The 25,303-nt window shown below is 40.8% G+C and overlaps 1 protein-coding gene across 2 annotated transcripts in view; it reads right to left on the bottom strand.

Annotated features, from left to right (window-relative positions):
• Nucleotides 1–25,303, bottom strand: part of LOC124798430 (pleckstrin homology domain-containing family F member 2) — a 138,732-nt gene that overhangs the window by 3,869 nt on the left and 109,560 nt on the right. For both annotated transcript variants that reach the window (XM_047261839.1, XM_047261838.1), the window contains exon 8: nt 16,360–16,460. In XM_047261839.1, coding sequence (XP_047117795.1) covers nt 16,360–16,460 — 101 coding nt within the window. The remainder of the gene's footprint in view (nt 1–16,359; nt 16,461–25,303) is intronic.

Raw genomic sequence — 25,303 nt, 5'->3', positions numbered from 1 at the left:
GGTAGACAAACCAGTGAGTACATCATAGGTTTTGTACCCCATTAAGGCTTCCTTAACTTTCAAACATTTCCCATGCTCCGAAAATCCATAGGCACTTCCAATCACAATAATGTTGTTGTTGAGGTATTTTGAAGACTGATTTGATGTAGCCATCCATATTATTCTACCCTGTGTGTTTACCTGCACATAACTATTGCAAACTAAATCCATTTGAACCTGCTTACTGTTTTCATCTCTTGGTCTCCCACTAAAACTTTTAACCTCCACACTTCTCTCCAACACTAACTAATGATTCCTTGACAACATGGGCAACTATGGGGGAATCCAGGAGGTGATTCTATGCATATTGGCTAGTGGAGGAAGGTCTGTGTAGGTCCTCAAGGCTGCCTCAACTGGTCTATTTCTCTGGATGTGATTCAATGAGTAGACTTATACTTCGGTTTTGAAAGAGAGTGGAGTAACAGGGGCATCCTGGACTCTGGTTGATTGTGGCTATGTAATTGACAAGTTACTGGCACCACACTCTCATAAGTGGGACAAGAGTAATAATATAAAAGGTTGCCCCAGTTGCTAGTTATACCCCACTATGAAGTATGGGGCCCAATGACCGATTTGGGCCAGAAATAATTGTAGTAGTACAAATCTGTGTATAAACATGCGCAAGCAGCCTTGGAACCTCCATATAACTAATGTGGACAAAGTATATAGTGTTGTGTAGTATGTATTCTTTTTGTAGGTCACAGACTACAGCAGTTAGGCGTCGGAAGTGTACAAAGGTGTTTCGGGGTCGAAGCATTCTGTATTTTAGGCCCAACAATTCACCTATTAGCTATTCTAACCATCTGCATAAACATCTGTTAAGACACACAACCCTGTATTTGTCAATGTTATGCGTATGTTTCCTAATGGATATTGTTATACTCTCCCACTAGTGGGAAGTTCTCTTTCTTGCCATATCTGATTAAAATTCTTCAAGATATCTGTATTGCTGTTACTGCTATGCAGCATTTGATTGTGTTCTCTGTCAAATCATGGGGATTATCCAAACAAAGTTAAGGTACTAAGATAGGGCATTTAAGTTTCTAGGTGTAGAAGAATACAGCACTGCACTCACCAAGTGTTGATAACATGTAAAAAGTAGGATGGTAATTACTGGGGGCACATGTGTGCTGCTATAAGTTCAGCAATATTAAGAGGGTTGGTGGTAATGTCTCTGTTAGCCAAGCAGCCAGGGATTCCTGCGGTTACATGAGAACCACAAATCCATTGCAGTTTTGCCTACACTTGGAAGGATAAGGATGAGTAATCTTTTAGATTAAACAGACATATTGTTGCCACTACTTTTTTATTTCTTAATTAAAAGTCATGCCTTTGCCCAGAGTTGTCTGAATATAATCAAATTGGTCACATAGGGATGGCATTTATGGCACTAAAGCACTTTTCTATAGTCCCTAACAGCTTCAGCTTTTTTTTTTTTCCTCATCATGACGTAGGCTTCTGCCAGGTAAGGCTGAAGGAAAGGCGATTGATGCAACTGCAGTGAGTATGATCACAGAAATACCATCTTGGACCAGCTTATTGAGAAACAAGCCTAGGCTTTATCACCAATTGTTAACTTAATGCCAATGTGCCCTTGTTTCGACCACGGTTTTGTGGATGCTGCCACAAAGTCACCACTTCCCCAGGTATCTTTGTTCACAACTTCTACTGTTGCACTTATTTATGGAATACAATCTAAGATGGAAACAATCCAACAGGTTTGTAGTACAAATGATGTTATTCAAAAACTACTTCATTTCACTGGAAAAGAAATATTTAAAAGATAGTTGCTCATTCATTTGTCATTCCATTGACAAAAAAGCTTTTAAAATGGATGAAACTGACTGGGACATGCTTTAGGAGCTATATTCACAATGTTTTTTCTCTCTATCTATCCCCATCTTGAGGCCCAAAACCAATTTCATCAAGACCACTTCAATGTTGCAAACAGCAGCAGCTACAGCAAGGAAACAACTGAGCATGTCTCGACTTGAGAGTAATTTAACCTGGTCACTCCTTTCTGAAACCCTCCCTCCTTGACATGAACAGTATTGCATTGTGTGGACGTCACTCAACTCCTTCGATCTGGATTTGGAAGATCCACGAGTAATCTCCAGAAATGGCCCTTCCCTGTGGATACCACCAATTTTGACTCAGGAGAACACCACATCATGTTACACCAACTGGTTTGTCAGACATCCCTGCACTCTTGCACCGAAGAAGATCATGTTCTCACAACTTTGAGAGCAGCTAATATTTGGAGATTTTGGGCAATGGTAGTGTAACTTAATAATTCTCAGTCTCTCTTGTTTTTAACAGTTATCACCATGAGATGGATTTGCTTCTGACTTGAATAAATAATAATAACTTTTTGAAAGTACCTCTCTGAACCAATGATTGCTTATTTTTAGATTTATTGTCTGAGTCAGAAGACAAACTGCGATTAAGCAATAAAGTGTGCATTTCATTTTGAAAACCTTATGTACTGAAAACTAAATTATGAAAGGAATGAGTAACTGGACTAAAACTGTCACTCCTAACTACATGATTTCTTCATGTATGCAAATATGATGACATGTCTTTTCTTGCAAATTTGAAACTTGCTTGAATTCAGTATCTCAGGAATTAGAAAACAATGCCCTGATGCCAATACTGAAGATTACAAACCATAGTATTTCTATTTCTGGTTTGCTAGATTTTTTTTATGTTTCTGATTTTGACTATACTAGTGAACTGTGAAAGTGGTGATTGGCCTGTGTGAGTTTCCATGTAACAGGACACAAAATTCTGTGAGTCAAATTACTTTTACACCTCCCGATTTCTGTAGAACACAAAAACACAGTAAAGATAAATGTTTTGTATGCTTGTATTAGAGTGAAGTTTCCCAGCAGCTGTTTCAGCTCACACACAACAAGCACCACAGTTAAGTCATCAAATGTAATGTACACACTTGAGAATTTTAATTATTTCCCATTATGCATCACGTGCAAGTTAAACAAGATATTGTGAATGGAAGCACCAAATGTTTTAATGATGAAAATAAAATCATTCAATAAAATTGTCACCATTATTATGGCCACAATACATTCCTTCTTGTGTTGTACAGGAGAAAGTGATGAGGACAAAGACAGAACAAAGAGGCATTTAGCATTTTTTATGATTTGATTATGTCTTTCAACTGTGTACAATGTGGGATATTGCTATGTTGTTGTTGTGGTCTTCGGTACTGAGACTGGTTTGATGCAGCTCTCCATGCTATTCTATCCTGTGCAAGCTTCTTCATCTCCCAGTAGTTACTGCAACCTACATCCTTCTGAATCTGCTTAGTGTATTCATCTCTTGGTCTCCCCCTACGATTTTTACCCTCCACGCTGCCCTCCAATACTAAATTGGTGATCCCTTGATGCCTCAGAACATGTCCTACCAACCGATCCCTTCTTCTGGTCAAGTTGTGCCACAAACTCCTCTTCTCCCCAATCCTATTCAATACTTCCTCATTAGTTATGTGATCTACCCATCTAATCTTCAGCATTCTTCTGTAGCACCACATTTCGAAAGCTTCTATTCTCTTCTTGTCTAAACTATTTACCGTCCATGTTTCACTTCCATACATGGCTACACTCCATACAAATACTTTCAGAAATGACTTCCTCACACTTAAATCTATACTCGAAGTTAACAAATTTCTCTTCTTCAGAAACGCTTTCCTTGCCATTGCCAGTCTACATTTTACATCCTCTCTACTTCGACCATCATCAGTTATTTTGCTCCCCAAATAGCAAAACTCCTTTACTACTTTAAGTGTCTCATTTCCTAATCTAATACCCTCAACATCACCCGACTTAATTCGACTACATTCCATTATCCTCGTTTTGCCTTTGTTGATGTTCATCTTATATCCTCCCTTCAAGACACCATCCATTCCGTTCAACTGCTCTTCCAAGTCCTTTGCTGTCTCTGACAGAATTACAATGTCATCGGCGAACCTCCAAGTTTTTATTTCTTCTCCATGGATTTTAATACCTACTCCGAATTTTTCTTTTGTTTCCTTTACTGCTTGCTCAATATACAGATTGAATAACATCGGGGAGAGGCTACAACCCTGTCTTACTCCCTTCCCAACCACTGCTTCCCTTTCATGTCCCTCGACTCTTATAACTGCCACCTGGTTTCTGTACAAATTGTAAATAGCCTTTCGCTCCCTGTATTTTACCCCTGCCACCTTCAGAATTTGAAAGAGAGTATTCCAGTCAACATTGTCAAAAGCTTTCTCTAAGTCTACAAATGCTAGAAATGTAGGTTTGCCTTTCCTTAATCTTTCTTCTAAGATAAGTCGTAAGGTCAGTATTGCCTCACGTGTTCCAGTATTTCTACGGAATCCAAACTGATCTTGCCCGAGGTCGGCTTCTACTAGTTTTTCCATTCGTCTGTAAAGAATTCGTGTTAGTATTTTGCAGCTGTGGCTTATTAAACTGATGGTTCGGTAATTCTCACATCTGTCAACACCTGCTTCCTTTGGGATTGGAATTATTATATTCTTCTTGAAGTCTGAGGGTATTTCGCCTGTTTCATACATCCTGCTCACCAGATGGTAGAGTTTTGTCAGGACTGGCTCTCCCAAGGCCGTCAGTAGTTCCAATGGAATGTTGTCTACTCCGGGGGCCTTGTTTCGACTCAGGTCTTTCAGTGCTCTGTCAAACTCTTCACGCAGTATCGTATCTCCCATTTCATCTTCATCTACATCCTCTTCCATTTCCATAATATTGTCCTCAAGTACATCGCCCTTGTATAGACCCTCTATATACTCCTTCCACCTTTCTGCTTTCCCTTCTTTGCTTAGAACTGGGTTTCCATCAGAGCTCTTGATGTTCATACAAGTGGTTCTCTTATCTCCAAAGGTCTCTTTAATTTTCCTGTAGGCAGTATCTATCTTACCCTTAGTGAGATAAGCCTCTACATCCTTACATTTGTCCTCTAGCCATCCCTGCTTAGCCATTTTGCACTTCCTGTCGATCTCATTTTTGAGACGTTTGTATTCCTTTTTGCCTGCTTCATTTACTGCATTTTTATATTTTCTCCTTTCATCAATTAAATTCAATATTTCTTCTGTTACCCAAGGATTTCTACTAGCCCTCGTCTTTTTACCTACTTGATCCTCTGCTGCCTTCACTACTTCATCCCTCAAAGCTACCCATTCTTCTTCTACTGTATTTCTTTCCCCCATTCCTGTCAATTGTTCCCCTATGCTCTCCCTGAAACTCTGTACAACCTCTGGTTCTTTCAGTTTATCCAGGTCCCATCTCCTTAAATTACCACCTTTTTGCAGTTTCTTCAGTTTTAATCTACAGGTCATAACCAATAGATTGTGGTCAGAGTCCGCATCTGCCCCTGGAAATGTCTTACAATTTAAAACCTGGTTCCTAAATCTCTGTCTTACCATTATATAATCTATCTGATACCTTTTAGTATCTCCAGGGTTCTTCCATGTATACAACCTTCTATCATGATTCTTAAACCAAGTGTTAGCTATGATTAAGTTGTGCTCTGTGCAAAATTCTACCAGGCGGCTTCCTCTTTCATTTCTTAGCCCCAATCCATATTCACCTACTACATTTCCTTCTCTCCCTTTTCCTACACTCGAATTCCAGTCACCCATGACTATTAAATTTTCGTCTCCCTTCACTATCTGAATAATTTCTTTTATTTCATCATACATTTCTTCAATTTCTTCGTCATCTGCAGAGCTAGTTGGCATATAAACTTGTACTACTGTAGTAGGTGTGGGCTTCGTGTCTATCTTGGCCACAATAATGCGTTCACTATGCCGTTTGTAGTAGCTTACCCGCATTCCTATTTTCCTATTCATTATTAAACCTACTCCTGCATTACCCCTATTTGACTTTGTGTTTATAACCCTGTAGTCACCTGACCAGAAGTCTTGTTCCTCCTGCCACCGAACTTCACTAATTCCCACTATATCTAACTTTAACCTATCCATTTCCCTTTTCAAATTTTCTAACCTACCTGCCCGATTAAGGGACCTGACATTCCACGCTCCGATCCGTAGAACGCCAGTTTTCTTTCTCCTGATAACGACATCCTCTTGAGTAGTCCCCGCCCGGAGATCCGAATGGGGGACTATTTTACCTCCGGAATATTTTACCCAAGAGGACGCCATCATCATTTAATCATACAGTAAAGCTGCATGCCCTCGGGAAAAATTACGGCCGTAGTTTCCCCTTGCTTTCAGCCGTTCGCAGTATCAGCACAGCAAGGCCGTTTTGGTTATTGTTACAAGGCCAGATCAGTCAATCATCCAGACTGTTGCCCTTGCAACTACTGAAAAGGCTGCTGCCCCTCTTCAGGAACCACACGTTTGTCTGGCCTCTCAACAGATACCCCTCCGTTGTGGTTGTACCTACGGTACGGCTATCTGTATCGCTGAGGCACACAAGCCTCCCCACCAACGGCAAGGTCCATGGTTCATGGGGAGGGGATATTGCTAATTACATTTAAAAACATTGTAGTATTAATGGACAAGCATACCAACAGTCAGTCACTTTAGGCCTTTTTTTAAGTAGAAGGTAGATTTACACAGTTGCACAACAGCTACAAAGCTTCATTCAACTGAAGTACTGCAAAGTGAGGTGTTAGGATCATGTACTTGGGCCACTTCTTTTACTACTGCTCATTAATAATTTGCTTTCAACTGTAGCACATAACATAAAGATGGTCTGTTTGAGAGTTTATATGCTTAATAGTTACAAATTCGGATCAGGGACGTAACAATGTAGTAAATCACTGGAGTGAAGCAACTTCTGGTTCAGAAGTTAATAGTTTTACACTCAACCTTAAACAGAGTGAACACATACTATTTCTTACACATACGTCTACTGATGCTGAAATTTGAATATCCTGTAATAGCAGTATGATTAATGAAGAAGACTATACCAAATTTCTGGGACAGGAAGTGGATGGAATGCTGACATGGAAGATAGATACTCAAGACCTCCTGCAGAAGCTAAATGCAGCTACCTTTATGATTAAAATGTTGTGCATCAATAACATACTTCACACTTTAACTTTTTACTTTGCATTCTTTCATATACTGATATCATGGGCATCTGAACTCACTAATTATATTCATGCCTTCCTCTCCTCCTAAAATTTTTACTCACGCCAATACTGTATTAACCAATCTTTGATGCCTCAGGGAAGTGTCATCATTTCAGCCTGATCCTATTTTAAGCCAAAGCTGTTTTTCCTCAATTCAATTCAGTACCATTCATTAATTATCTGATCCATCCACATTATTTTTGGCATTTCTTGTAACACAATATTTCAAAAAGCTTCTACTGTCCATGTGTCACTTACATGAAAAGCTAAAATCAAACAAATACTTTTAGAATAAACTGCCCACCGCTTAAATTCATATTGGATGTTATATTTCTGCTTTTCCCTCAGCATCACCAAATTTTATTCAAATACACTCCATTCCCTTTGTTTTACTTTTGTTGATGTTCATCGTATAACTTCTATTACACAACACTTTCCATCCTGTTTAACTAATCTTCCAAGTCTTTGGCTACCTCCGACAGAATTACAATGTCATCAGCAAACCTAAATGTTTTTATTTTTTCCCCCTGAACTTTAATTACCTTTCCAAATTTCTTCTCAGTTTCCACAACTGGTTGCTCACTGTACCGGCTGACTTACAGGGGGGACAGACTGCAACTTCACCTCAGTGCCCTGTCTCTTAGAAAACTGATTCGATTTTTGTAAAAGTTGTAGAAAAACTTTTGCTCCTTGTATTTTGTTACTGATAACTTACTTCTCTTGTAGCACGCTTCCCAACCTTTTTAGCTGCAGACTCCCTTTTTAAGGCAAAAATCCACGATGGACCCTTTGTCAGTCAAGTGAGTAGTAACTGCTGAAATTCAGTGCGACGCCCATGGGAATTGAAAGCTTTTTAATGTAAGTCCATGAAAACTCAAGAGTCTTCAGTTCCAATACGAACAGAAACATCTTGAAACTAATGACTTTCCCATTATATTCAGATCTTGCTGTTGGATTTACTCCCACTGTTCAACACAATAGGCAGGCCATGTTTCTAACGGAGTACAAAGGAGAATATATTGCAAAGAAAAGCAACATTCATTGGATATTTTTTTAACTATTGTGTCAAAAATATCAATGCAAATAGAATTCAATTAAATACTAAGTAATTTCTAGGAAAAAAAAGAAGGAAAAAAAAGAAGAAAAAAAAAAGATAGGAAAAAAAAAAGAAATACCTACAAAAGTTAGTGAACCTGGGAATGTTCACTGCTCGCTGACGAAGCAAACTGTTTCCTCCTGTAACTGAGGTGAGTTTGTAGGGATAATAATGGAATCTAAATGTGAAGGTTGAGGGTGCTTCTGCTGACACAGTTTTGAAACTTTGGGTTCAATACTTGACAACTTGTGACGGATGCCTTGTTCAGCATCTACACAGCTTCAATACTTAGTTTTGTTGGTAGCATAGATCAAGAATCTGGATTTGCACATGTACGTTGTGGCAAATGGAAGTAGAACATGTTTTGCTTTTTCAACAAGGGAATAGAATTTTTTGTTTTCAAAATGGATCCAAAAGTGTAAGTAACTGTCAGTATCAAAAATAGATTTCAAGGTTGAGCATGTAACAATTTCTATCAACAACTCATATTCATTCAATGACAGAATGTCCAGCTTGTTGGATACAGTGAACAGGTTGACCACCCATTTGTATTTGCACACCTTCTCATCTTGAGCTGTTGGGAAATAATGCTCCAACGATGACATCAAACTTCGGAGATATTCAAGTATTTCATTAAACAAATTGTACCCAAGCTCCAATGTCCTGCCTCAAAAAATTGTTGAGAAAAGGAAGACACTTTACCTCCCCCTCCTCGACACACACTGCCCAAAAATTGAGTTTCCCCTTGAACACTCAAACTTTCTCATTGACAGTAACCATTGTTATAGTTTTCCCTTGCAGTGAAACATTCATTTTTCATGTTGGAGAAAATACCTGCCAAATAAACATTACCAATTTTTGTTATTAATAAGGTCTGCTAATTTCGTATCATGGTCTAAAGCAAAGTCAGGATTTCTAAACGTAATTCATATATCGAGAGAATGTATTGCCAGGTGACAGCCACCTCATTTTGTATGGAGAATCAGAGAACAATGAAGCCTTCCCACATCTTCACAGAGTATTGTGGAAACTCTTGACTTCCACAGCTGTGATTTTATGTACTCAATAATTTGGATGGATTCATCTAAAACTATCTTGAAGGAAGCAGGCATTTGTTTCATGTCTGTGGAGAAAACAGTGACTACAGCTGCAATCTGTCAAGCTCTCTTTTATTTAGTTACCACTCTGACCGTTGGACCCATCATAGCTTTTGCACCATTTGTGCATGCATCAATGCAATCAGACCATGAAATTTCATCAGTCTTTTAAAATATCATCCAACAAATGGAATATTTAAGCTTCTGTTGAACTGGCACTTAGTGGTGGTTTGCACAATAAGAGGTAATCCTAGAAACGTCCCAATAATTCATACTGGTCAAAAGCCGATAAAATCGCTAATCCCACAATGTCAATTCATCTATTTTCAGAGAAAATGAATTGTATTGGATGCAAGAAACCAGAGATTCTTTCAATCACTTGACATGTCTCCTCACAGCATTGTTTGACAAAGCATACAAAAAACAATATCGCAAACACATCATGAGCTCAGCCCCCTATTCTGTGAGCCATATGTTAATGGTCTTTATGCTCATTGAAGCAGCAGTTTCACGATGGATTGACAATAATGATGAATCTGGAGATCTGCGGTCCTCTCTGGTGATTGCTTGGTTCTCACTTTCTATCATCTTTCTAGGTCGACCGGTTCCTTCTTGAGGCTGTGTCCACATATGATTCATCCATTCCTGCTGACACTGTTGAATAGTGGCATCACTCCTATTCAAATGTCAAGCGACTCAAGCTTCTTTGAGCCCAACTTCACACCCACTCTCAAATGCTAATATCTGCGTATACTGTTCACGCGTCTGTCAAGGCATAATTACTGTCCAACTGAGTACACAGAATGAAATTTACATAGATTTATGACCTGGTATCAATGTCTCCCCTGTTTACAATCCTTGCCAGTTGCACGGTGAAATTGCACTGCAGTGCCACGCATTCATTGGCCACCAAGGTTTACAAGTTAGCATTTCCCATCAAAACCTGTATGAATATCAATTTGTGCCCAATTTGTGTAACTCCTTCAAGGTGCATTTCTTCTTCTTCTTCTTCTTCTTTTTTTGCCTTCAGTCTAGTTTACAGAACGACACTGGCTTGTGTCACTTGTGTGAAACGAGCTGCACACAAATGGTTTTGTGTATGTCTAGACAGGTTGCTAACAATGTATGCTTCAGTTTCATCATTTTGTGAGTGACACGACTGTGTGTAAATGAATGTTTTGGCAACTGCAAGAGTTGTGGCAGAGTTACTGCTTGTTTGCATGAAATCACTGCATATGACGAGAGAGGGAGGGGGAGAGGGAGAGAGAGAGAGAGAGAGAGAGAGAGAGAGAGAGAGAGAGAGAGAGAGAGAAATGTGTTTGGATTCATGATTGGATAAAGAGAAGACAACAACTCAGCTGCTCAATGAACTTGCTGAAAGGAATTGTACTGGAAGACCTTAGAAGTTATTTTAATCATCCATAGAGAAGCATTACTGTGGTGTTTTAAGTAAATATTGAATAAAGAATTCAGATTTCCAGATTTCTGTAGCCTTTCCTCCTTTCAACTAATTTCCTTAAAAAAGAATCAGCCAACTTGAACCATGGGATTTTATTCTTGTAAACATGGGCTGTTCCACACCCAGATGTTTTGCTTGTCAGTGTTTTTCTTAATTTTCTTAACTTTTGGTCCAATTTAAAAACTTTTTTGATGAAAAGGTTTCTAACGTGATTATGCCTGCACGACGGGAATTAACAGACTCTGAATGGGGGGCACATAGGAAATTCCTTTTGGAAATTGTTAGGTATTTCAACATTATGAGATCCACAGTGACCAGACTGCTTAGAATACCACATTTCAGGAATTACTTCTCACCATGGACAATGCATTGGCCAACAGCCTTCACATTACTGAGAGCAGTGACGTTTGATTCGAGTTGTCTATGCTTACAGAGAAACAACACTGTGTGAAATACGAGCAGAAATCAATGTCAGATGTATGACAAATGTATTAATTAGGCCAGTGCAGCAAAATATGGCGTTAGTGGGCTACAGCAGCAAATAACCAATGCGAATGTCTTTTGTAACATAATGACATCGCCTGCAGCTCCTCTCCTGGGCTCATGAACATATCGGCTGGATCCTAGATGACAGGAAAACTATGGCCTGGTCAGATGAGTCCCGATTTCAGGTGGTAAGAGCTGATGGTAGGGTTGACTGTAGCACAAACCCCATGAAGCCATGGACCCATGTTGTCATGACACTGTGCAAGTTGATGGTGGCTCCATAATGGTGTTGGCTGTATTTACATGGAATGGACTGGGTCCTTGGTTATGTTTCACCACTTTGAGACCATTTGCAGCCATTCATAGACTTCATGTTCCCAAACAATGATGGAATTTTTGTGGAAGACAGTGTAACATATCACTGGGCCACAACTGTTCATGATTCGTCCGAAGAACATTCTGGACAATTCGAGTGAATGATTTGGCCATTGAGATCACCCCAACATGAATCACACCGAACATTTATGGGACACAATCATGAGGTCAGTTCGTGTACAAGTTGCTACACTACACTGGGCAGAAGGTGGTCCAACACAATATTAGGAGGTATTCTATGACTTTTATCGACTCAATGCAGCTTTCCCTGTTCAGTTATGTCACATATAATGTATACACATCCGCTTCCCTTTTCTCTACCCATCTCCTCTTTCTCCTACCCTCCGCCCAGTCCCCAGCAATGTCTGTTCACACTCATATTGCCTAGAATGCTTTCTGATACTACCCACACAATAAGCTGGTCCTGCAGGGACGACTGGTGTCAGGCATTTCCACACCACTCCTAGCCCTAGCCCTAGCCCTAGCCCTAGCCCTAGCCCTAGCCCTAGCCCTAACAAACAGACCAACAAGAATATGAGTCAGTATTGCAATATCATTTTGTTCTGAGCTATGTTTAAAATTTCACATCTGTAACTCATCAGGAAGTTAATTTAAAATCAACTGCAAAATTTGTACCAAATGGACAGACAGATAAGAAAGTGGCCTAAAAAATGGATTGAAAAGGTACAACATTCTTGGGTGTGTTCCACTGAACACTGTAAATCTGGAGTAGACTGAATCAGAATGTTTTTCACAAGTAGAAAAAAAATTTGGCTAATGATGATTATGAACTTAGAAGAAAAATGCTATCACATTTGCCATTTTTTTCCATTCCATATTCCCTAGAAACGATTTCCTATTTTGCACATAAGAGCAAATTGCATCGACTAATTAAGACAAGGGGCTAATTCATAGCCTACATTCCCAAACTGCAATCAAAGCTTATTTTGGTCACATTGAGAGACGGAAAGTCCTGAAAAACTAAACAACACATTTTTGTAATAATTAATGTGTGTTTCTTTCCTAATAACCTCATCTGGGGAAAAAACAAGTTAGTCATGTCTTTAAGAGATTGGAATTCAATAAACTGAGCTCGAATTAACTGCTATTCACAAACAGTGGTCAACTAAAGCAGAGAGTGAAAGCTTATTTGAATCACAGCTTGCTCTCATTTACAGCATTTTCCTCTCACACAAACACAATATTTTTCTGTGCCAATTTCTCCTCCAAAAGCCATTTCACACACTTTATTCTATATTGCATTTCTAATACATGAAATATAGAAATAATGGCATACTAGCATTTTGCCTCAAAGACTGAAACTAACTTCTTCAGCTGAACAACGCATTACGTATAATGTAAATATTTGTTTTTATTTTTTAACATAATGGATTGGAAAAATATTCTGTATGCCAACCAACATCCACATGCTAGGTAAAATTAAAATTTAGCCTTCTTACATCATCCAAATATTTTTCCCTCCAATTCCATTGAGTCTTCATTTACATACTGACGCTTCAACTTTCCATCTGCTTAACAATGTGATAGCTTTTCTGTGGCCACCTTACTTCTCTCTTTGTTGCCATCTGACTGGTTTTTTTTCCCTACTGCTTTTACAGAAGCTTAAACCAGTTCACTCTAACTTTTAGTATTCCAATAAGACCACAGACAACACTTTCATTTCTTCTTCTTGTACTTTCTCCAAATTTGTTCTTCATCATGTACTGAACACCAACACATTTTTACACAACTGTACCATTGTCTTTCTGGAGATTTATGTCATTACTGCTTACTCTTCACATCATGGTACAGACATTATCAGATTTCTTTACAGACTCACTGTTTGATAACAGTAACTCCTGTTCATTAAGTTTAAGTAATGCTTACATATGATTAGTGCATACAACCATAAGATGTATATCTGTGGTGGGTAACACACAGAGCAAAGTTTTTCACTATCTTTCTTGCTATTATGATTTCATTTCTCTAGTAATATTTATTGCTGGCAAGCACTGCACTTCTGCATTTACAATCTTATTTAGTTTCCATTATTTCCATACGTCTCATCTTTACAGACTGTCCCAGAATAAGAATTTAGTCTATTAACTTAATTACATAGTTCTGATTTCATTTGTTTAATGCTGACAGCAGCTATCTACTCATGCATCTGCTATTACTCACCATCTCCATGAACACTCTCCTGAACTCAATCCTAAGTTAAACATCAAGTGTCTGCCACAACAGGCAGACACTGTTAGTCATCTTCCAATGGCAATACTGACAAAACTGCTGACGAGCTTCCATGCTCTTAGGCAGACTGTAAAGAGATTTATACAATTCCACAACTGCAGTAAAAGTGAATAGTTGTCTGATAAATCAAGATGGGGGATATTTACTACATGGCAGTAATGTGAGAAAGAAACTAATTTGTATAAGTAACAACGTAGGTAGTCACAGTATGTTTACTATCTTAGCACACATTTCAATTTTGAAGATGGGCACTGTATCAGTTAATCACCGAAAGGGATTGCAAAATGATTTTGACACTCATTCTACATAGTAAAAAAATGTGAGATCATCCACATCAGTAATAAAAGGAATCCATAATATTTCAGTTACACGGTAAATCACTCACATTTTAAAGTTTCTGTTTCAACCAAGTACCTAGGGGTTGCAATGACAAACAATTTAAATTGAAATGATCATGTACAAAATGTTGAGGGGAAGATGAACAAAAGACTGTGTCTTATTAGCAGAACACTTAGACGATGCAGAAAATCTACTAAAGAGTTTGCTTACACTTTAGTTGTCCATCTTCTTCAGGAGTACTGTTCATGGCATGGATCTTTAATGGATAATACTGAAGAGGATGTTGAAAAAAAATCAAAGAAGGGCAACTCATTTTGTGTTCTCACAGAATTGTGGACAGAGACCCAGAGAATGGTACATGAGTTGGGGTGGCGATCATTAAAATAAAGACGTTTCTCGTTGTGGCCAGATCTTTTCACAAAAGTTCAATCACCAACTTTCTCCTCTGAATGCAAAAATATTTTGTTGACTGCCAACTACATAGGAATAAATGACCATGATAATAAAATAAAAGAAATGAGAACTTGCATGGAAAGATTTAAGTGTTTTTTTTTCCATGTACTGTTCAAGAGTGGAACATTAGAGAAATAATCTGAAAGTGGTTCAATGAACCCTCTGCCAAGAACCTACATGTGAATTGGTGAATAGTCATTTAGCTGCAGATAAATGCACTTCTCCAAATAGAAAATTTTACAGTTGCAAAGAAGTGCACTAACCGCAGCATCTAATGTGCCTCGTATGATACTGTCTAACTGATGCAACTTGTCTACTTTTATCTTATGTCATGACACAAGGAAAAAACAAACATGTATACACTGATCAGTCAGGACATTATGACCACCTACCTAATAGCTGGTTTGTCCACCTTTGGCACGGATAAGAGTAGCAACTCATCATGGCATGGAAGTAATGAGACCTTGGTAGGTCCCTGGAGAGAGTTGGCACCACATCTACACACACATCTCCTAATTCCCATAAATTCTAGGGAGGTAGGTGAAGAGCTCTGGGGGCATGTTCAATCACATCACAAATCTGTTCAATCAGGTTCAGATCTGACGAATTGGAATTCACCACTGTGTTCCTCAAACCACTCCCATCACACTCCTGGTCTTGTGACACAGCACATTATCTTGTCGAAAAATGCTGCTGCCATCGGGAAAGGTGATCGTCATAAAGGGATGTATGCGGTCTGCAACCAGTGCACAACACTCCTTGACTGTCATGGTGCCTTGTACAAGCTCCATGGGACCCATAAAAGCCACGTGTATGGTCCCCAGAGCTTATCTCTGTGCAGCAGTATAGGTATCAAGGAGTGGTTCCCTTGGAAAACAATCGATTCGGCATGATGAAGATGATATCGGGCCTCATTAAACCACACAACACACTGCCACTGCGCCAATTTCCAGTGCTGATGGTCATATGCCCATTTCAGTCATAGTTACCAATGTCATGGGTGTTAACATTGGTACACGAATGGGCCGTCAACTGTTGAGGCCCATCATAAGGAGTGTGGGGTGCACTGTGTATTCGCACACATTTGTACTCTGGCCAGTATTAAAGTCTGATACTAGTTCCATCACAGTTCGCTCCGCCTATCCTGTTTTACCAGTCTGCTCAGCCTACAATGTCCAACATCTGTAATGAGGTTGGCTGCCCAACCCCACAACATCTGGTCATGACTTCACCTTGGTTTCGCCACATGCTGAAAGTACTCCCCACAGCAATTCTTGAACACTTGACAAGTCATGCAGTTTCCGAAATGTTCATGCAAAGCCTCCGGGCCAGTCAAACTTGGACAGATTATGCACCTTCCCCATTCTACACACGGACAGCTTGCTCATTGATACTACAAGCATTGTGTGTGTGTGTGTGTCTGATAAGCAGTCATTCCTCGCCAGTTGATGCTCCTATCGCCTGAACACATTTATATTGATAGTAGGTCGGTGGTCAAAATTTTCTGGGTGATCAGAGCGTACATAAGAGTAAAACAAGTTTCAGTTTCACTAACAGCAATATTATGTGTAATGAGAAAAAAATTCAAAATGATACAAAAAGAAAATTTTAAAATTAATTGAGCAAATGTAGCAGACACTTTCATTTACCTCATCATGAGTAGATTCTTGCTGTGAACGATTAGGTTCCTCATCTTCATCAGAGTCTTCTTCTCCTGATGATTCTCCAGATCCATTTCTTTCCTTTAAGTCTGTAATGGAAAGTAAGTGTCTGTTACAGTAATGTACACACAGAGAAAGAAAAAAACTATAACTATTTTAATCATCTTACAATGTTTCCTACTATTTTTAATAGAGTAGAGCAGTCACAAATTTGGGGACAATTCTATTTTGTTAAAGAATTTTATGTTTCTCTACAACATTCAATGTAGGGGCATCTTTTCAAACTTCAACAATACCACCTCCTCAAAAACAGATCAAATAAGAATGAGACTGTTGCTATAAATCTGAATCTAGTACTATTATTCACAAGACGATGTGACATGGTACAAGGAATAACAACAATATGAAACGGATAGATTGCTACTCACTACATGGAGAAGGCATAGTGGCAGACATATACACTTGAAAGATTACTTTGATATTATCAACTACTGCACCAAATCCTTCATGAAGATGTAGACAGTCTGCACACACACACAAACACACACACACACATACACACACACACACACACACACACACACGCACACACACACACACACACACAGCCACTATTGTCTCTGGGTACTAAGATCAAACAGCGACTGCAGTGAGTAGCGCTTGGCTGGGGTAGGTAGCAGGGAGGATCATAGGGTTGCAGGTGGTTGGAGATGCTGTAATGGCGCCTGCGTGAGTGTGCCACGACATTTACAGGACAGGATAGGGTGCCAGGTGCAGTATCAGGTTGCTATGCTCTTTGGGATGGGGGGGGGGGGGGGTGTCATGAGAGGAGAGGGAGGAGGAGCAGGAGGAGAGGAGAGGAGAGGAGAGGAGAGGAGAGGAGAGGAGAGGAGAGGAGAGGAGAGGAGAGGAGAGGAGAGGAGAGGAGAGGAGAGGAGAGGAGAGGAGAGGAGAGGAGAGGAGAGGAGAGGAGAGGAGAGGAGCAGAGAAGGGGAAAGGACTATCCAGATGTGCTGGCAGAATAGAAGACTTGTGTGAGGAAGGAGTGGGAGCTGGGAAAGGGATAGAGGCAGGCGGGACAGGTACTGGTGAAAGCTGACATCATGTGGATCACAGGAACGAAGTATGTGTCACAGTGAAGATTTCCACCTGCATAATTCAGAAACGCTGATGTCAGTGCAAAGAATCCATATGGCTCATGCCATAAATCAGTCGAAGTGCCACTGTGGGAAGAGTGCAGAGGACAGTTGTTTTCTTATTTTGGTTGTGACGAGAGTTACTCAAGAGCCTAACTGAGAATGTGATTCAATTGCTCCAGTCCTCCTGATTCAGAAGGGGTAACTTCTCAGTGACCAATCAATGGTCACGAAGGGGACGGTAGATGACTGAAGCGGCCAAGCTTGGGAGCTCTGTTTTTGGACACTGTGTGACACGAAATTTTGGTCAATGACGACCTCATTGAGATGATTGGCATACTTTGAATTGAACTTCTTTTCACAAATATGGGGTGGCTAGGCCTTATCGAAGGGGCTTCTCGGTGTGGAATGGTGGCAGTTGTCAAAGTGGAGGTATAGCTGGTAGTTGGTAGGTTTTATGTAGACACAGAAACTGATGTAATCATCCATCAGTTGGAGGTCCACTTCGAGGAAGGTGGCTTGCTGGGATGAGGGGGGGAAGGGGGATGGGGCTGTCAGGTGAAGTGAATGAAGGAGAAAGTGTTGAGGTTCTGGAGAAACATGTCTAGAGTGTCCTCGTCCTTGTCGAGATCAAGGGGATCTCTTCAATAAATCTGGACTAGGTCACACGTTTGGGATTCCAAGTGAAAATGAAGAACTGCTCCAGATGGTCCACGAATAGGATGACACAGGATGGTGCTACGTGGGTGCCTATCCCTGTACCAAGGATTTGCTTGTACGTGATGCCTTCAAAGGAGAAGTAATTGTCGTTGAGATTCCAGGTTTGGAGCTGGTCAGGCAATGGGACAGGTACTGTTCAATGGTGTAATGGCCATGGGCATTGGAGAGATTAGTGTAGAGAGAAGTGGCATCAACAATTATAAGCAGGGTGTTAGGTAGTAAAGGAACAGGAACTGTGGAGAGGTGGTCGTGGAAATAATTACTGTCTTCCATATATAGGAGGGTAGGTTATGGGTCACAGATTGTTGGTACAAATGGGCACAGATTCTCTGTAGAGACGCACTATCCAGCCAAAATGGGGCATCCTAGGTGGTTGGGTTTATGTATTTTAGCAAGCACGTAGCAAGTAGAAGTGTGGGGAGTGGAGATGGTGAGCAGACAGGGAGAATCACGGGAGAAGATCCTGCCAGCTTCCTGTAATGCAATCTCTGTGTCTAGCCTTGTAAACGAACATGTCTGGAGCCCCTACGTCAGAAAACCTTTGTGTTTCAGAACCATTGTGCTGAATCTTTGTCATCAGCTAGGATTAAAAGTTTTTAGATATTGGATTGTAATTCTTTTTGCGGATGTGAGGTGGTTTTTTTTACGTTGAGTAATTTGGGGGTATGATGGTAAGGCAAGGCCTGAGGCTACAGAATTCTGGAAAGGACTGATATTTCTGTGGGAATGAGGCTTCTGGAGGACAGGTTCTTAACTGAATTGTGAGTCTGTTTAGGCTCTGGGTTCTATAAGGTGACAGGAGGAGATTCTGGCTGTGGAAGACGAAGTAGGTCTGCAAGGAAGGGTTCAATAGTTACAATGTGGTGTGAACGAGCTTTGATGGAGCCTCTTGTAGTGGTACATAATGGTAGTCCAAAGTGGGAGTATGACATGAATGGATGATTTTTTTGAGGTGGCATTCTATTATAGTTCCTGGAGGGGAGGGGTGTTTCAATCTGGGAGATGGGATATACGAATTCGGGATTGCAGAGCAAGAGGATTTTACAGATGGAGCAGAGTTAGTGTGAGGAGGCTATGGGTCGGATTTATGAGGTTCTGCAGGGCTTGTTCAGTGAACACTATAAACTGACAGAATTTGTACAGATGGAGGTCATTGTGGAAGGATGAGATGCAGCCGTAGATGGGTAATTTGATAGCCAGGCCATTTGGAGGGATTCCTTAAGCCAGCAATAATGCAAAAACAATATGTGGGACAGGGTTATGGCTAGGAATAGGGAAACTTTTCTGTACTGGCACAGCTGGCAGAGGCAGGTATCCATAATGGAGGATTAAAAAAGCTCATAAAAATCATGGGAATATCTTGAAAAACTAATAAAAGATGAAATCACATGTAGTATAAGGAAGAAATTATGGTGAAACTCGACAAAGTACAGTTTAAAATAATTAGTAAAAACGAAATAAGAGCAACATGAAATCACAGTGAAAAAACAAAGAGACAAGAACTGAGTGGGGTGTGTTGTGGGTCAATACAAGTGGAGAGAAGGGGCAGTGGCTGCAAATAGCTTGAGCGAGGTCAGTACACTGCATGCGTGAATAAGGGATGAGGAGGGCTGTTGCATACAAGGTGCAATATCATATTTATGGTGCATGCAGGACCAAGAAAAAACCAGAAAATATATGTGGGTGAAGGAAGGTGGTGGGATAAATTGGGTGGTCCAGTAATAATTAAATCGGTGAAAAGAATGTGGGAAACAGGGAGCTGCAGCTACTGTCCATGAGAGTTCATTGCTTTGTGTCATAAGCAGCATGACCCTCTTCCTCAATGTTGACCTCTCCCTCACAGATAGCTAAATCACTACCTCAGTCAACACCTAACCTACTAATCAGCAACTGTACCTCCACATCAACAGCTGCCGTCCATTTCACACAGAAGTCCATTCCACAGAACCTAGCAACCCGTGGTTGTCACATCTATAGGGATGTGCAATCCCTCTTCAAATATGCCAAGGATTTCACATAGGCCTTCCTGGACCACAGTTTCCTTCTCCATCTTGTCTAGAAACAGAGCTCCTGAGCATTGTCTCCCCAGTCATCTACACCCACCACATATCCACTGACTGGCCAGAAAGAAGTGCCCCCTTGTGACTCAGCACCATGCAGGACTGGAACAACAGAATCATTCTCTCTGTCAGGATTTCACCACCCCTCATCATGCTGGAAATGACAAATATGCTCCCCCTTATCCTCCCAATCCACCCACAGTGGCATTCCACCACTCACCCAACTATACAATATTCTTGTCCTTCCGAATTCCATCCCTGCTCAAAACCCCTTGTCCCATTGCCCTTACCTCTGTAATAGACCTAGATGCAAGACATGTCCCATACGTCCTCCTGTTACCGCCTACTCCTGTCCTGTCACAGAGATTTCCAACCACATCAAAGGCAGGCCACCTGTGAACTGAGACGTGGTCTTCCAAATTGGCTGCAACCACTGTGAAGCACTCTATGTGGTCATGATCAACAAGCTGTCGTGTGCATTGAATGGACACCACCAAACTGTGCCTAAGAGACAATTAGATCACTCTTTTGATAAGGATGCCACCAAACACGATATGCTTGACTTCAACTACTCCTTCATGACCTGTGCCATCTGGATTCTTCCCACCAACACCAACTTTTTCTGAACTGCACAAGTAGGAAATGTCCCAGCAAAATATCCTTTATCCTTTGTCCCTTTAAACGTCACGACACCCATATTCACTACTCCCTGTCCTCCACCTGCCTCTATCCCCCTCCCTACTCCCACTCCAACCTCACATGTGCCTTCTATTCCAACAGTGCACCTGCACTGTCCATTCCCCTTCACTGTTCCTCTTCTGCCCCCTGCCTCCCACCCCCCTTCAGTACAGCCACCCACCAACACGGCACCTAGTGGCCCACTGCCCTGTTCCCACAATGTGTCTCCTTCTGCCCCAGCCCTCCCACCCCAAGCACACCTGTGTCATCCTTTTCCCTTCACTACTTCCCTCTCTCCCTCCCTCAACACTACTCACCACAGGTGAGATCATTCCTCACCGCAGTCAAAGTTGGGCCTTAGTGCCCGGAAACGACAGTGATCATGTGCGCATGAGTAGTGTGTGTGTGTGTGTGTGTGTGTGTGTGTGTGTGTGTGTGTGTACATATGGTGAAGGATTTAGTCCAATACATGGTAATATCTAGCAGTCGTCTTTCAATTTTCTTGTCTGCCACACAATAACACTCCTATGTGGTGAGTAGCAATCTATCATTTCATATTGTTGACATTTCATATTACTGTTATTACACCCCAGGTTTTTCCATTGCTTGACTTGGTAATTACATCTCCCCCCCCTCCCCTCTTTCCTCCAAAGCCAAAAATCCCATCTTTGATGCCCCAGGTGGTATCTTACCAATCTACATCCTCTTTTGGTCAAGTTGTGGAATAGTACCTCCCCCCATGAACCATGGACCTTGCCGTTGGTGAGGAGACTTGCGTGTCTCAGCGATACAGATGGCCGTACCGTAGTGCAACCACAACGGAGGAGTATCTGTTGAGAGGCCAGACAAACGTGTGGTTCCTGAAGAGGGGCAGCAGCCTTTTCAGTAGTTGCAGGGGCAACAGTCTGGATGATTGACTGACCTGGCCTTGTAACACTAACCAAAACGGCCTTGCTGTGCTGGTACTGCGAACGGCTGAAAGCAAGGGGAAACTATAGCCATACTTTTTCCCGAGGGCATGCAGCTTTACTGTATGGTTGAATGATGATGGCATCCTCTTGGGTAAAATATTCCGGAGGTAAAATAAGCCCCCCCATTCGGATCTCTGGGCAGGGACTACTCAAGAGCACATCGTTATCAGGAGAAAGAAAACTGGCGTTCTACGGATCGGAGCGTGGAATGTCAGATCCCTTAATCGGGCAGGTAGGTTAGAAAATTCAAAAAGGGGAATGGATAGGTTAAAGTTAGATATAGTAGGAGCTAGTGAAGTTCGCTGGCAGGAGGAACAAGCCTTTTGGTCAGGTGAATACAGGGTTATAAATAAAAAATCAAATAGGGGTAATGCAGGAGTAGATTTAATAATGAATAAAGAAATAGGCGTGCGGGTAAGCTACTACAAACAGCATAGTGAACTCAATTATTGTGGCCAAGATAGACACGAAACCCACGCCTACCACAGTAGTACAAGTTTATATGCCAACTAGCTCTGGAGATGATGAAGAAACTGATGAAATGTATGATGAGATAAAAGAAATTATTCAGGTAGTGAACAGAAACGAAAATTTAATAGTCATGGGTGACTTGAATTCCGAGAGTTTTGGGGAGCAAAATAACTGATGATGGTCGAAGTAGAAAGGATATAAAATGTAGACTGGCCATGGCAAGGAAAGAATTTCTGAAGAAGAGAAATTTGTTAACATCGAGTATAGATTTAAGTGTCAGGAAGTGGTTTCTGAAAGTATTTGTATGGAGTGCAGCCATGTATGGAAGTGGAACATGGACGATAAATAGTTTGGACAAGAAGAGAATAGAAGCTTTCAAAATGTGGTGTTACAGAAGAATGCTGAAGATTAGATGGGTAGATCACATAACTAATGAGGTGGTATTGAATAGAATTGGGGAGGAGTTTGTGGCACAACTTGACAAGGAGGAGGGACTGGTTGGTAGGACATGTTCTGAGGCATCAAGGGATTACGAATTTAGCACTGGAGGGCAGTGTGGAGGGTAAAAATCATAGAGGGAGACCAAGAGATGAATACGCTAAGCAGATTCAGAAGGATGTAGGTTGCAGTAAGTACTGAGAGATTAAGAAGCTTGCACAGGATAGAGTAGCATGGAGAGCTGCATCAAACCAGTCTCAGGACTGAAGACCACAACAACAACAATGTGGCATAGTACCTTTTCATTAGTCTCTCATTCCATCTAGCTAATCTTCAATATTCTTTTGAAACACCACACTTTACAATAGCTTCAATTTACTGTTCACTTTCCATACAATGTCACACTCCAAATACTTTCAGTCATTTTTACGGTAATTTTCTTTGTTTTCTATGACAATAGAAACAAACAAAGAAAGAACAGATTACACCAACCTAAAAGATAAAGAGGATACATGGAATAATACATGTTTTTTTGTTTGTATATGTTACAACAGTTGCTTAAAGGCCCCATGACTTAATGGACAAAGCCAAAGCAGGTAGAAATTTTTATAAGTAGGTCACACTCGGTTAATATGTTGCCACTGATCAGCACCTCCCATCGTCACTAAGGTGACAGCAGTGCCAAGACTTTCAGTTCTCCATTGCACTATGCAATGATGATGATGATGATACTGGGTTATTTCTGATACCAACCACAAAACTTTTCAGCTCCAGTACATTTTAAAACAACTACTGCCCTAATCAAACTGAAAGCACTACAGAGGAACAGGGTAAAAAGTAGACTGGGACTGCTCAAAATAAAAGAACATTGCACAGACAGTTTTACCATTTAATATAATTATCAGCTCAATGTACATACCATTTTCACTGTAATAATGTTTCACATCTGATATACTACCCATGAAAAATCATTGGTGTTACCTTAATAGATACTACCACAAGACATTTAATCTGTGAAGACATGCAGTCTAAAGCAGTTGGTGTTTTTCTTAGCAGCCTCTCATTTAGCTTCCTTATTCCAGTCATTTGATCCAAATGAAAGTCTCCATTGTTAATTCTGTTGAATTGATAATGTTTTAGCATTCCCATAACCTCCTTTGCACTTTAATGCCTATATAAGACAACAAATGACTGGCACAGTTCTTATATCGGTTACTGCTACTACAATGGCATGTTATCAAGTTTTAAGTGAATCTGAACATGGCATTATTACAAGCACTTGAGCAATGGGACACAGCATATCCAAGGTAGTGATGAAGTGGGGATTTTCATGTACGACCATTTCATGAGTGTACTGTGAATATCAGGAATCTGGCAAAACATCAAATCTCCAACACCGCTGCGGCCAGAAAAAGATCCTGCAAGAAAGGGACCAATGACGACAGGAGAATCGTTCAATGTGACAGAAGTGCAACCTTACCGCAAATTGCTGCAGATTTCAATACTGGGCCATCAACAAGTGTCAGCGTGCAAACCATTCAATGGAACTCAATATGGGCTTTTGCAGCCAAAGGACCACTCGTGTACCCTTGATGATTGCATGACACAAAGCTTTACACTTCGCCTGGGCCCATCAACACTGACATTGGGCCGCTCATGACATTAAACATGTTGTCTGGTCAGATGAGTATCGCTTCAAATTGTCTCAAGTAAATGGACGTGTACAGGTACGAAAACAACCTCACGAATCTATGGACCCTGCATGTCAGCAGGGAACTGCTCAACTGGTGGAGGCCCTGTAATGGTGTGGGGTGTGTGCAGTTGGAGTGATATTGGACCCTTGATATGTCTAGATATGATTCTGACTGGTGACAAGTACGCATTCATCCGGTCTGATCACCAGCATCCATTCATGTCCATTGTGCATTCCGACAGACTTGGGCAATTCCAGCAGGACAATGTGACACCCCACACATCCAGAATTCCTACAGAGTGGCTCCAGGAACACTCTTCTGCGTTTAAACACTTCTGCTGCCCACAAAACTCCACAGTCATGTACATTATTGAGCATATGTGGGATGCCTTGTAACATGCTGTTCAGAAGATCTCCATCCCCTCATAATCTTACAGATTTATGGACAGTCTTGCAGGATTCATGGTGTCAATTCTCTCCAGCATCACTTCAGACATTGGTCGAGTCCTTGCCACATCATGTTGTGGCACTTCTGAATGCTTGTGGGGGACCTACACGATATTGGGCAGGTGTACCAGTTTATTCAGCTCTTCAGTTTATAACAATCTGTGTTGAACTTTCTGCTAATGTAGACAAGAACTTACACTTACTTTTCTGTTTGGGTCTATATGACCCAAAATAGCTATAACTTCATTCCTCATTATTTAAATGCTAAGATAATTTTATGAATTTCAGTGACTTTGTCTAAAAACACATGAGCAATAC

Source organism: Schistocerca piceifrons, chromosome 5 (assembly GCF_021461385.2).
Source record: "Schistocerca piceifrons isolate TAMUIC-IGC-003096 chromosome 5, iqSchPice1.1, whole genome shotgun sequence".
Taxonomy (NCBI): domain Eukaryota; kingdom Metazoa; phylum Arthropoda; class Insecta; order Orthoptera; family Acrididae; genus Schistocerca; species Schistocerca piceifrons.
This window is presented reverse-complemented; position numbering and strand designations above follow the sequence as displayed.